The sequence below is a fragment of the Acanthaster planci genome, linkage group LG10 (assembly GCF_054643075.1).
Source record: "Acanthaster planci isolate LZ-2023a linkage group LG10, COTS_SCS, whole genome shotgun sequence".
Classification (NCBI taxonomy): domain Eukaryota; kingdom Metazoa; phylum Echinodermata; class Asteroidea; order Valvatida; family Acanthasteridae; genus Acanthaster; species Acanthaster planci.
In genome coordinates, this window is record NC_141786.1 from 5,708,857 (window position 1) to 5,721,628 (window position 12,772).

A 12,772-nucleotide genomic window follows, 5' to 3' on the forward strand; every position below is an offset into this window, starting at 1 on the left:
ATGAAATTGGCTCGTATCACTCACAAACACAAAGTTCAAACTCACACATACCTGTTTTACAAACAAAGTGTGCTCATTTATTTGATCTCCTGCGGTTAAGGAACTTGAGGAAAATGCTCTTTTTTCTCCAATTAGGATAATTCCTTGGAGCTGAATTTTGGATGATGACTTTCTAAACTGTTCCTCTTTATTTGCCTATGAAAGTGTTCGGGGGGGTGCATTGTGTGGATGTGTGCTAGTCCACACAACCCTACATTATGTGGACTTCGTTTGTGCAGACGTCCACCCTATGTATGTCACACCTGCACACAAACACGACATTTGCAATTTACAAACACGACGTTTGAACTCAAACACACGACGTTCATGTATTTAGAAATTTGCATCCTTGAGGAGACATGGCTTTGTTCATGTGTGTACTAATACAGTCGCGTGGGAAACAATGTTTCCAAAAAGCTCTTATTTCAACAAGAATCACGCTTCTTGACTGGAATTTTGACCAAATGTCGCTTATATGAAACACATCAATTTGCAACAGATTCTTACGCATTAATCTTTTGAGCAATTTCCAAATATCAGTTTCGTAAAATCTTTGTTGAGACCTTTCCACCTTCAGAAATTCCTCGTGGAGACCTCTTCGATCGATTCTCTTGCAATGGGTCTCCACAAGCTACCATTCGAAACTGGAACACAACTCAAACACACGAGGTTCCAACTCACACACGCAATGTTCGTCTGTCCACTTTAGAAAACCATAGTGACCTAAACGCTTTAATATAATCAAAAACTAAGAATTGTATTCCAATGCATAACAAATCCAAAACACCATCCCTTCAAAACCTCCATCAACCTGGCATCCAACGCTAACACCTAGTGCAACACTAGAAGAATATTTAGACGCCACAAAATTCATGCTGAACGACCAATTGGCTAATAAATAAACAAAGATGAAACGAACGGCGAAAACAAGTCTTCGTTACCACCTACAACCCAGCCATTAACCACCGTAAATTTTATATTAAGCATTGAATAAAATTCACTGGCTGGCCTTTAAGAGCAAACGAGTCTCTAGTCTTGGCACACATACCTACGTAATTTCAAACCACCTGCAAGTTCGTACGGGCCCCAGAATCACCCAGGTGCATCTGATACGTCCAATACGCGTGGACGAACGCGTATCAAACCCCTACCGGACATTTTTGTTATACACTCCAAGTAAGATTGGAAGTAAGTGGAGACGAAGTGTCACTGAATGGAAAAGTACCATCACCATTTCACACTCACTGAGTAATCTGTATTTCCATTGAATTGTATAATATTTCCAAAGTTTTCAGTAATGAGTTAACAGTTTCTCAGGCAGTGCAAATTTAATGTAGACGTGAAAGCAATAGCGATGGAAGAAAAACAAAATAATAATCTCAGAACCAGAAATGGAGCATCGTTGTTATGCTTTGCAAAACCAGTAAGCCAGTTCACCAAGTCAGTAGTCTGGGGTGATTAGTTTTTGATAAAAAGTAAGTGTTGTTTTCAACATTTTTCCAAATCCTACATTGCAGGATGTGGGAAGGGTTTACCGTTGGCATTCCTTCCTTCGTGGCTGAACCACTTATTAGTACTCACGAGGAAATCTTCCAATCAAGGGCAACTGTCTGAACTGAATACCGTTTTATGAGCAGGCAACCACTTTTGGAAGTCCAATGGCACCAGGAACAGGCGCTTTTCGGACTTACGTGAAGAATGTTTGGGAGAATAGGCCAGCCCCCAGCAATGGATGTGGCTGTCTTCCGCTCTGGCATGATTCCCTTGATGGGTCAGTTGCCTGGGACTCGCTGTTGCACTTCTTATTGTCTGCTGCTGATGAAGTAAGCTTACCGTCATGGACAGCCATGATTGCTTGTCTGTACAACCGCGGTACAATACACTATGACAGATCATGAAAGCAATCGGTGCACATTTCAATAACACTGCATGTTTAACCCCTTGTGCTTACTCGTTTCTCTGGGTCACGTCACATAAAACTTACACTTATTTACATACAGTACACGCTTTATCTCATGAGTGAACATACCAACTAGACAGTGCTTTCGAGCTTGTGAAGCGTATACAGCTGTAAGTAACCTTTACGTTTTGGAAATAAAAAAGGGCATTATTAATTCAGATAATGAAACTTCACTCTTAAAATTTAGTCCTTAAACAGTATCCATTAAATTGTTTTCATATTGAGTCTTCTCGGACTGTAGGCACTCGTTCACGGGGTCCAGCCCCCAGTCTAACACGCATCACCGAGCAAAGGCCTATTTTACTGACTTCATCACAAAGTGCCTATATCAACCTCAATCCCATGGGTAGGTTCTTGCTGCGCCATGTTGGCTCCCACAATGTCTTGCGCGATCTCAACCCCATGATATTGTATAATTTAAATATCCTACTATCCGGGATGTTTCAGTTAGGCCTAGTGTGTTTCCAGGTTTACGTGCGACGTGCGGGAGATCGCATGCGATTGACTTTACGCCTATGTATATTAATTTTGAATAGCCATCCGGAGTCATTTTCGTATTCAACACGATCAGGGGCTAGTGAAGGAGCACGCACGCAGCCCTGAGAGTCGAGGTTGTGCCTACATGTATTTGTACAATGGACGTCACGCTACAGTGCGCCTTTGCGAGAGTACGACTCAGATGCACGCGAGAGCGTCCGCGACGTTCTACGATGTTTGTGCGTTATATGTTCTCAGCAGATGTTCTCAGAAGTTCTGCCATTAGAGACGCAACACATGCGCAGCAAAAACTGCACTAGGTTGAACATAGGTATCGCCTTTAAAAGTGTAAATTTGAATTTGGATAAAGACTCCCCATTGTTTTCAATATTTATTTGTGCTTCCGTTAAAAACACTTGTTGATACCAGCATTCTTCCTTGCTTGGTTGATTCCCTCTTTGCGTCTGTCTTCCTGTCCTTTTGAAAGATTTTATTAGGATCAAAATGTCATTTTGAATTTTAGGACACTCCCAGCCAGAATGCGGCAGTTTTTGAGAAATTTTCAGAAATATGTTCTTGCATGAACAATACTGGATTGGTAAATTTTAACAGAAAAACAGAAAAGAAGGTGGCTCGGAACTGTGTATTCCCGGATAACATCACAGAGGCATGCACAGTGTCAGTGTCTAAAACTGCAGAAGTATTCGACGAAAAGTTATTTTACAGAAACATCAATACAGCTTCCCTTTACAGCTACACTGGAATTGGGCAGCTATGCAGTATTACTTGTGCCTGCGTGTTACCGTGTGTATGTACCCCTTATCTTAAGTATAATTCGACAACCAAAATTCCAAACCATTATCATTACAGTAGAAAAACGCTCTTGGGCAGATGGCAGGTGCGTGTTTAACACAAATTTAACACCACAGTTTTGCAGTGTACCAGAACTATCAGAGAATAAGCCTATTTCAAAAAAAATAAGCCTTTGTCAAACATTTTCCATGAATTAAAGAAGAGTGAAGAGATGCACAACAAGTGTGCTCAAGTAAAGTTCTTCACCCGGACCCTTAAACCAACATCAATTACTAAATACGCTATGAACGGTCTAAAATTCCGGAGATGTGCTATAAAACGTGTAATGATGTCAGTCTCCAGAGGTAAGCCTTTGTTTTTAAATCTTGGTTTTGCCATCGCTTGGCTTTGTCTCTAAAATTGGAACCACTATAAGACCTATGAGCCCTGACTAGACCGAGGGAGAGAGAGAGAGCGCTCTTCTTGCCAACGGAGCAACGTCTAGGAAATGCATGCGTTACAGTCGCACAGCTACCAACAAAATCAACACTCCTGATCAACACAGCCTTTTTCCATCGAAGAGGGTTTGTTTCTTCTCAAGGCAGGCAATGTCCAGATCTCGGTAGACTGAACTGAAACCCAGAGCCCGTCAGACGAAAACCAAGGAGGCCCTTTCTCCGCCCACCTTCCAATACTTTGGAAAGTAAACTCCAAATTTACCCCTCCAACTTTTTTGGTCAGTTTGCTGCTCGGAAGAATGTCAGGCAATGCCCATGACATGTACCTATTCATCTCAGAGTAGAGAAGAGTTTACACGTGGTTTAAGATTCATTTGGGGGGATTAAAAAGCACCCTTTTACTGAATCTGAAGTGACAAGCTATATCTACAGCGATCGTATATGAAGGTAATTTGCTGCCAACTGAAAACCGTCAAGTTATGCCCAAACCCTAAATGGAGATCCCTGTGCCTAGATTCTTGACAGACTGTATGTGTGTTATAGGTGTTGAATGGATTGGATATGAATTGGAGTTGCCGAGTTGTATACGAACAGGTCGTATATAGATGTAAAAATTGGAGATAAGTACTAAGTACGGTACCAAATTGAAACAAAGTGACCAAGCGCCCAACGAAAAGTGATAATTTACTCTCTGGTACAGAAGCAGTATCCTTGAAATCCACTGCAATCTCTAAAACACCTGACCCAAAGAGGCTTTGCAGCCATTGTAATGATAGCTTTATGTCCCTCATGAGAGTGAAACGAACTGTCATAATTTATAACTTAGTAGCTACTTGACAGGCACAAAGGACACGATTTTTGACTGCCTGCTTCCAGACTCACCTTTCTCACCCTTCAGATGAAATTTCTTTCACCGATAACAAAAAATCACCCATTCAACCATTTTTTTCAGTGAAGCGTAGAGCATTGCAATTGATCTTCCGCCTACACACTGTTGCACTGGGGAATACGCTCGACTGTAAACTCTTTTGTATGACCGTGACAATGATTTCCTTTTCCAGGATGGGGGGGGGATGTCATAGCCTGGTCCAAACATTAAGGGGTTGTAATTTAGCAAAAAAAATCCAAATGTTCCTGAAACTGTCCGGATCGGGACTCTTCTGACAGGGGATAAGAATAAGAAAGGAGTGTTAAAAACCGTTTGTTTTCATCCACGTTTCCTCTCTTTTTCCAGGCATTACATTTATACGTTTTTAATTTCTTTCTTCTGCACATTCCAAAGGAGGCTTCAAATTGGATCACCCCGCTCTTCCCCCTCCTGAAATGGATTAGTCTCCAGGGGACATAGTAATGAGTACCCCAGTACGTCTGTAGGTTTACAGTTTGGAATTGAGATCATTATGCGTTTGTATTTCATGCAACATAACAAGAAAGGAAAGGGGAAAATGACGAAAGAAATCATGTGACTTCATTTGACTGTCACTCCTGTTCTTTGAACTTCTTGATTTTTTTAATAAAATGACAAAGATTTCTTCCCTTTTTTGAGAGGTATTTTATCAATAAAGTAAGTTTGTCACTTGGTCTGAGTCCCTCTTTTGCTAATCTTTTTTCACGATTACAAGTATGAAGCAATATAAAAAAAATTCACTAATTGCCTTTTCCCAGTGATCTCTCTTTCCTGTTTTAATCATGTTTTTCAAATCTTCCTAAAGAAACCATATTCGACGGGTGGCTGTTTTCTCAGTGCTTTCTAAACCTGCGACGTCAGGGTATGGGATTATTTTACCGGCGATCTCAATAAAATAGGCCCCTTTTGTACCGCCTATTTTCCCTTCAAGTATTTTTCAAGTTCAGTTTGAAATAGACCATGTTTCTATCCATGGAGGTACCTTCATCTCCACCTAAACCCTCTGTCAGGATTTCTATCTGCAAGAAAACACATTTTTAATTTTCAGTATTATTTATTTTTCAGAAGTCTTTGTCAAAAGTTTTAATCAGCATTTCGGTGGAAATAAAATCACACAAAATGTGTTAAAATATTTCACAATCGAAGAGCTGACAACTTGAAAACTTCCTCAAATCACCGTCAAATCACTTACTACACCACTACCCGAATCAAATGTTAATTTACAAAAGCGAACACCACAGAAATTAAATCTACTCTCCAAACTTTTAATTGGCAATGATCTCGCTGTGTTTTTCTTAGTAAGACCAGAAATTATTTATTTTAATTAAAGAATGCTGAATATTGCATCCAGAGTAATTTACATGTAAAAAATAATCCTCATTTGTTTCATTCAGAACTACTAAAACCTTAAGTGATTGTATGTTTACACCCAGGATAGACTACTCCAAAATTTCATCCCTCAGGTACGAATCTTGTCACAATGTCCTCTGGCAAGGAATGTTTTCCGTATGCAATGCAGGTGCCCTGCCAAGCTGGGATTACAATGCATTTGATTTTGGCATCAGGGGAAAATTACTCACTGTGCCTTAAGTGCCATGGCAACTTCTGTTACCCGAGGTGGCAGCTTTCCTGTATATTTGATGCTACAGACTTAAGCTTGCAAGCAAATGGAGAAGTTGGTTAGTGATGCCGAACACTGTACGTTGATGGCATAGTGGCTCTTGAAGAGATAATCTAGCTGCTGCTGTGGTTTTATTCGATGGAAGTGGAAACCCGTAATCTTCAATCTTTAGGACGATCTGCTGCACGGCTAATATGGAGCCGAATACAAGAAGAGCAGGCTGCTTTGTGGACTCATCATTGAGAGCATGTTGGAGTGAACTGCCAATCTTTAAACAACACAAAATGGCAGAAACTAATGTCTTTATAACATTCACATTCTTTAACCTTGACCCTCGTACTGAACCACATCCACCCAAATCCAGTCAATTGTTACATATGGACTAAAAGAACCACCTCTGAAGTGTTTGTTAATGTCGAGGGGCCTATGTACATGTATATGACAACACAACTGGATCCAGAGGAAGAAAATCAGCAATGGTGGGAATTTTGGCAGATCCAGGGTGGTTTGTGTACAGGTTTCAGATGCGACTTTTACATCGCCTTCTGAAATGATGCATTATACTATTACAATCTGGAGTTGAACATGTCAGAGGCATATCACGCTTTTTTTTCTTAGTCATATCACTTCATAGGGTGTTAGGATACATACACAGCCACCTCTAATCTCACATTTCAGTTACCTTACCAAATTCGTCTATAGTTGGCATAATGGGTGTCAGTTTGTAAAGCATTCATTCATTACACCACTTGAAGGAAACGTTCCATTTTGCTTGGTTCTGATCATGCCAATGTATTCTTACTCACACACAGTCATCGCTGCATTCTTTAGACTACAAATACAATATAATTTTGGTCCTGGAAATCACAAGGGATACGATTGAGCTGAGATTGTACAACACAGGACCGGTATTCTGAGGGTTACAATTGCAGGTTCAAACCCCGCCCCTGTCAGTAATATCTTTTTTTTTCTTCACTTTTTTGATGAGAGTAGATGGTTTGCATTGTGAAAGGAGCAAGTATACAGAAGCACCACGCAGATATCTCTTGGTTTTGAAGAAAACCTGGGAGAACTCAATGCATGGGGGCAGTATGCAACCTATCCTGCAGTGTCTACTGTAAGCCCACCCACACTGACATATACTTCCCGTGCCACAGCACTTCCTTTCGTCATCCCAAGATCAAGAACTCCCTTAAAACAAAACACTGTCATCTGTATGTCTGTGACAAGAAACGCTGCAAATTCACTACTCCATTTGTTTCACTTTACAAAATAAAAATGTCACCTCATAGAATTTTCAAAGCTGCTTGTCCACATCTTGATGAGATACCCGACCTCTTGCTTTTGTATTGAATGATGGCAAAAGCTGCAGTAGCACCATGAAGCCATACAGTGCTGTGGGTTCTTCAAATGTAGCAATTACTCATCTAGTTAAATAGTACTGTTGTGTGCTTAACCCTAACAGTCCCCAATCCTCCAATTTGATTAAGCAATACTGAGCAATATGACAAGATCGACAATAACCTACTCCGTCCACGTCTTTCTTTTTCAATTCAATATGAATTTGTACTTGTCCCTTCAAGACTGAAATGCTACTAGGTGTTATGTTGAAGTCTAAACGTGGTTATGCAACCACCTCCTACAATGTACGAGAATATTACCCAACATGCATGAACAGTTGACAAGTAGGGTTACTATATCCATGGCATCACGCCTCTGCTTTTTAGAGTGTAGAGGGCGCTGTTCATTGTGTTCCAAACAACTTCAGTTCCTGGCTTAGAAAGTTGACTTGTTTGGCACAATGATAAACTGCAAGACTTTTCAGCTGGATTATTTTTGTAGCCAAGTAATCAGTCAACCAATTTTGGAATAAATTAGACATTTTTACCCCGGCGGTTTGGGGCCGATTGTAAAACGCATCAACAAGAATAAGTCAATGTGTATTTTTCTTGTTTGGTGTTTTTCATAATTTACCGCAAAAAGTAAACGCAACTTTCTGCACTTTATTCCACATTTTCCTGTTTTTTTTTTTTACTAAACTCAACATTAGCTGAAAGAGTGTCTACAGAGCTAAAAATTGATGCAAAGGTTTCTCTCTGAGGATGTTTTGTTTTTCAAAGGCAGGGTTTTTTGTTCACATTTTTTTTCAATTTATCAGTCTGCCTTTCTTCATCAAAAGCTAGGGTGTGTACTTAATTCGTCACCAACACCACAAAGTAACACAACTCTATAGATGTGTCCACGCTTCGACGCGTGTTTTATAGAAATTTTCGTTTTCACGATAGGGTACAAATGTCTTGCGTCACGTGCTCCGTGATTTGCCGTATTCAGAAATTGACGTTCTCCTTAACAGCCTCATGAATTTCAGGACTATTGCAGGACACGTCATTGAAAACGAGAGAACGTCTTGAAACGTGGCTTGTAATTTACAAAAAAAAAAAAAGATTTATTTACAGTTATGTACATCACAGATTCGTCATTCAAAACACAATTTAGCAGAATCTAATGAAACTTCTAATTTTGAAGTACAACTGAATTATCAAGCTCCTCGGTCGTTTGTTGTAACCATACAACAAACGACTGAGAAGTGATCCGTTAATATGCACAGGGAAAAGTTTGAGACAAATTGTTTGCCCAGTTCAGAAAATTATTTAAAAAAAAAATGTTTCTTATCGTTCTTCAAACCAGCCAAGCCATGAAATGAAATGAAATATTCAAATCGCTTGCAAAAAAAAGTCTTTACCCGCTAAAATTGACGTTTTAAAATGAATCCCAATCAAACTTCTAAGTATAACCACAACAAACAACAATTCCTGCCGATGCCGGTAGCGACAATTTTTGGGCCGATGTATCTTTGGAACTCTGTCTAGCATAAGAATGGATTGCTCGCCTCGATCAATTATACTCATAGCTTCTCTTTGTTTTCATTGCTACTCGACTAAAAAAATGACTGCTCACATGAAATATTCAGGATGTTGTCAGTCGCTGCCGCATTCCCATCCTTCTTTATCGATGAATATACCGCTTACTTCGAATACATATCGTGCCTTGAACACAAATCGAGGTATCGACCTTTACCGTACGTTGTGGTCTGGTTTATTAATGGGGAATCGACTGGAATTCCTGAGTGGCTGTATGGCTTGCACCGCCGATTCATTCTTGGAGCGCAAAAGATATAAGTACATCGCCTAACACATCAAGCGCAAATTCAAGTTGGCAAAGACAAGGCTAGATTTAACTCGACAGCCCATGGATTGACCAAAACACTTGCTATATATGATGCCACAGCTACATTATTTTACTACGCGGGTGGCTGGACGCCAGGCTCAGCAAAGACCTAGTTGACCTGATTTACTGCACAGACTTTTACTGCTTGTTCTGTTGATATTAGGCAAACTTTTGTGAAGTACGTTTGAAGGTAATACTGACATAAACTGGGCGTGAGCCCACTATCCCTCTTTAGCTTCTTCAACCGTTGTGTTGAAAAAATCAAGGTCGGAGAATGTCATTTTCATCGGCAAATATCGTTATTCTACTCGCTGTTCTTGCCCTTCTTCCAACCATGGACTCGAAGTGCCTCTGCCCACGTGGTTGGGTCACCCATGGCCATCACTGTTACCTCTACGTGCCTCAGCCGGAGAGCTTCAACACCGCGGAGAGCCTTTGCGTAGCCCGCGGCTTACCCGGCAGGCCATCCCACCTCGCCTCGGTGCTAGACGAGGCCGAGGCATCGTTCCTCGCAGATCTGATCAAGCGGTCTGGATCGACTCCTCACGCCTGGATTGGCCTTTTGGACATTGCTTTGGAGGGGTACTGGTCTTGGCTGGATGGATCGCCCCTCTCGAGCACGCAGTGGGGACCAGGACAACCTGACAATTCAGGCAACGAGGACTGCGTTTTTCTGCGCACTGATTCCACCTGGAACGACTACGTGTGCGAGAGTTCAGTCGTTTATATCTGCAAAATGTTGCAGCGATACCGTTCTCTGTAATCATTTCCATGGTTCACGCGTAGGATGACATTCTGTTAGGACTTACCCTCTACCTGGAGTTAAGCATCTTACATGGGGTTCTGAAACAAGTATTGACATAATGCCCCTTTACTATTTTTTATCAGTGCCTAGCCAGAGACAAATCTGTTTTGATTTGTAAGCATGGCTAATGACTGCATGGAAAATTTTTCCCTTATAGTTGTCTGTTCGACATTTTCTGTATAATCATTTTGTCTAAGTTGACTTTAAGCTATGCCTTCAGGGCGGTGTTGGAAAAGAAATTTGAAGAAACACTGAATTCCAGAAGAATAACTCTAGCCTACTTAACCTTAAGTGCATAGATGTAACTTGTGTAATAACAGCTTCCAAGTTAGTAGCAAAACAGAAAAGATGGGATAATAAAGTGGATGATGTGACTGGACATAATGTGCCTTTGTTTTCATTTGACATCAAAGGTTACACACAATGTAGGCCTGTAAACAGAAATGCATGCGTGTGCAGTACTGCAATTGGACTGGATGTATCTAGTTGTAATTCTAGCAGACTACCGATTCCTGTTGAACATTCTTTCCTTATAGCTAGTAAATCAGGACATCTTCTTCCAAAAGGTGCATAAAATAGATTAGCCAATTCATTCAACATCAAAAAGAGAACAGTTGCCAGAACGCGAAGCGGTGAAATAGTAAATATCGTAATTATAAAATACTTTAAATTCACTGCAAGTCCGTGTTAAGTTTTTTGAGCACAATAATGCTAGCTCAGTTGCGCAATGATGACCAACCTAATGCTTGAGAACATAGGTGGAACTAATCAATGTTGTATTTTTTTTAAAGCAGGAGATCGGAGCCTCGATCAATACACTGTATGGCAGCAGGTGGATTTCAAGATTGCAATGCTTGCAAGCATTGTAAAGTCATTTCTATCCACATCAAATTTTATGTCCTTCATAGACTATGTTTGCGTTTCATGTCATCATAACAGTTTTCAAAGGATTTATTAAAAATGTAAGAATTGTTTTTGTCTGTGAAGACGTGCTGCTATCCAGTGTCTTTCGTGGTCCATTTTCTCAAAGAACAGGTTTTAAATAATTGTCGTGATAATGAATATCATTTCGCACACATCTTGGTGCTGACAATCATGCAATGTAATACTCAGTGTAGCTTCTGTTTTTCCTGTTTCGCAATCGGCTCTATATACGTGGTCAAAGAAGACTCGTAGCAGATCTCCATGAAGATCATAAAGCCATCTTTGTTTCTGTTCTAAAAAAGACAAAACAAAGCTCCTGTAAAGAGTGACCAAAGACAGACAACTTACGGTTTCATTTACCAAGCCATACTATAAAGCTTCACTTGCTTAATAACTCGCTTAAAATCTCCCAAGTTTGAAACTGATGCCTGGGCATGACGCAGATCTTTGCTGACTGCACAATACATTACGAAGGCAGTGTGTTCATATATGCTCATTGATATTGTCGGCAATGGCCTTCTCTACTTGTATGCAAAGACGTAATGTTAAGTCCATAGATTGGTAGTTCGTTACACCAGAGCGGCTGCCAGAGAAAGGACCGATTTGTGAGCCTTTCCAGTCTATTGGCAATACTACCTGTGAAAGAGAAGAGTTCTTTAATCTTAAGAGAGGTGGAACCAGTGGGGTTGCTGCACACTGAAGTGAAGCGGATCATTTTTTTTTTAATTGGCATTGAAAGCACGCAAAGTATTTAAACGCCACGCGCGAGTTAATGTGTGTGACATCGATCTGGTGCCTTCGATTGAACGTGAGAATGTGTTGCAGACGCTATTTCAGGCGCCAGTCAAAACACGATTTCGCTCGTCGCCCAGTGCCCTCACAGGGAGCTCGAAACAGCAAATGCTTTTCTCAAATGGATTAAAATGCGTAGTGACGGATTCCGACTTTCATTCTTTCTATTTTATTTGTTGCTTTGGCCGATCAGCGGCGCATGCAGTGCAAGGTCTAGCCGCTTGTGGCATATTGAGGGCTTCGCTCGTCGCTCGTCCGAGTCAATAACATCAAAACCTGTACAACACTGCAAAAAGGGCATTCTTCTCTTTACAGAGGTGTCTTTCTCTTTCCCATATATAAAGTAGCTTTGCCATTGCAGCAATTTTTATCTAAGTATACATTTTTATGTGGACATCCATATTACATGTTCAAATGCCACGATATTGAGCTTCCCAGTGTCTCAAGATTTGAAATTTGCAGAATTCATTAAAGGGTCTGTGGAAAGTGATTTTAATTCTTATAATTAGAAATGACACGTTTTGAAACTTTAATTTAAAAGTTATTGTTGTGATTAATAAATGGAAGAAAAACCCTTATGTATTTAGCGACATCGTCGAGACCCCCGGCGTGTCAGTGCATATATCAGGTTGAGATGGGAAAGTTCAGTCTAATTTAGGATGTTTTAGCAGTAACACCTGCAAAGATTGAAGTCTACCAAGCTTTCCAATCAAAGCGTAATTTCGATATGGATATCGAAAGTCAGTCTAACCAGGGCAAATGGTCAGGA

General features: G+C 40.5%; 2 protein-coding genes across 3 annotated transcripts in view; one reads left to right on the forward strand and one right to left on the reverse strand.

The window, feature by feature from the left end:
* Positions 1-1,977, reverse strand: part of LOC110980569 (ATP-binding cassette sub-family C member 4-like) — a 33,218-nt gene extending 31,241 nt beyond the window's left edge. Inside the window, exon 1 of one of the 2 annotated variants that reach the window (XM_022237385.2) lies at positions 1,731-1,977. In XM_022237385.2, the coding sequence (XP_022093077.2) occupies positions 1,731-1,888 (158 nt within the window). In that variant the 5' untranslated portion in view covers positions 1,889-1,977. The remainder of the gene's footprint in view (positions 1-1,730) is intronic. The other variant, XM_087142642.1, reaches the window with a different exon arrangement.
* A 7,839-nt stretch (positions 1,978-9,816) lies between these two features.
* Positions 9,817-10,245, forward strand: LOC110980500 (C-type lectin domain family 17, member A-like). The gene has a single exon (XM_022237253.2). It carries the CDS (start codon positions 9,817-9,819, stop codon positions 10,243-10,245), a length of 429 nt encoding a protein of 142 aa, XP_022092945.1.
* Positions 10,246-12,772: the final 2,527 nt, after the last annotated feature.

What these genes read in the sequence shown, in the direction of transcription:
- LOC110980500 (XM_022237253.2), top strand. Translation starts at nt 9,817, where the DNA reads ATGGACTCGAAGTGCCTCTGCCCACGTGGTTGGGTCACCCATGGCCAT.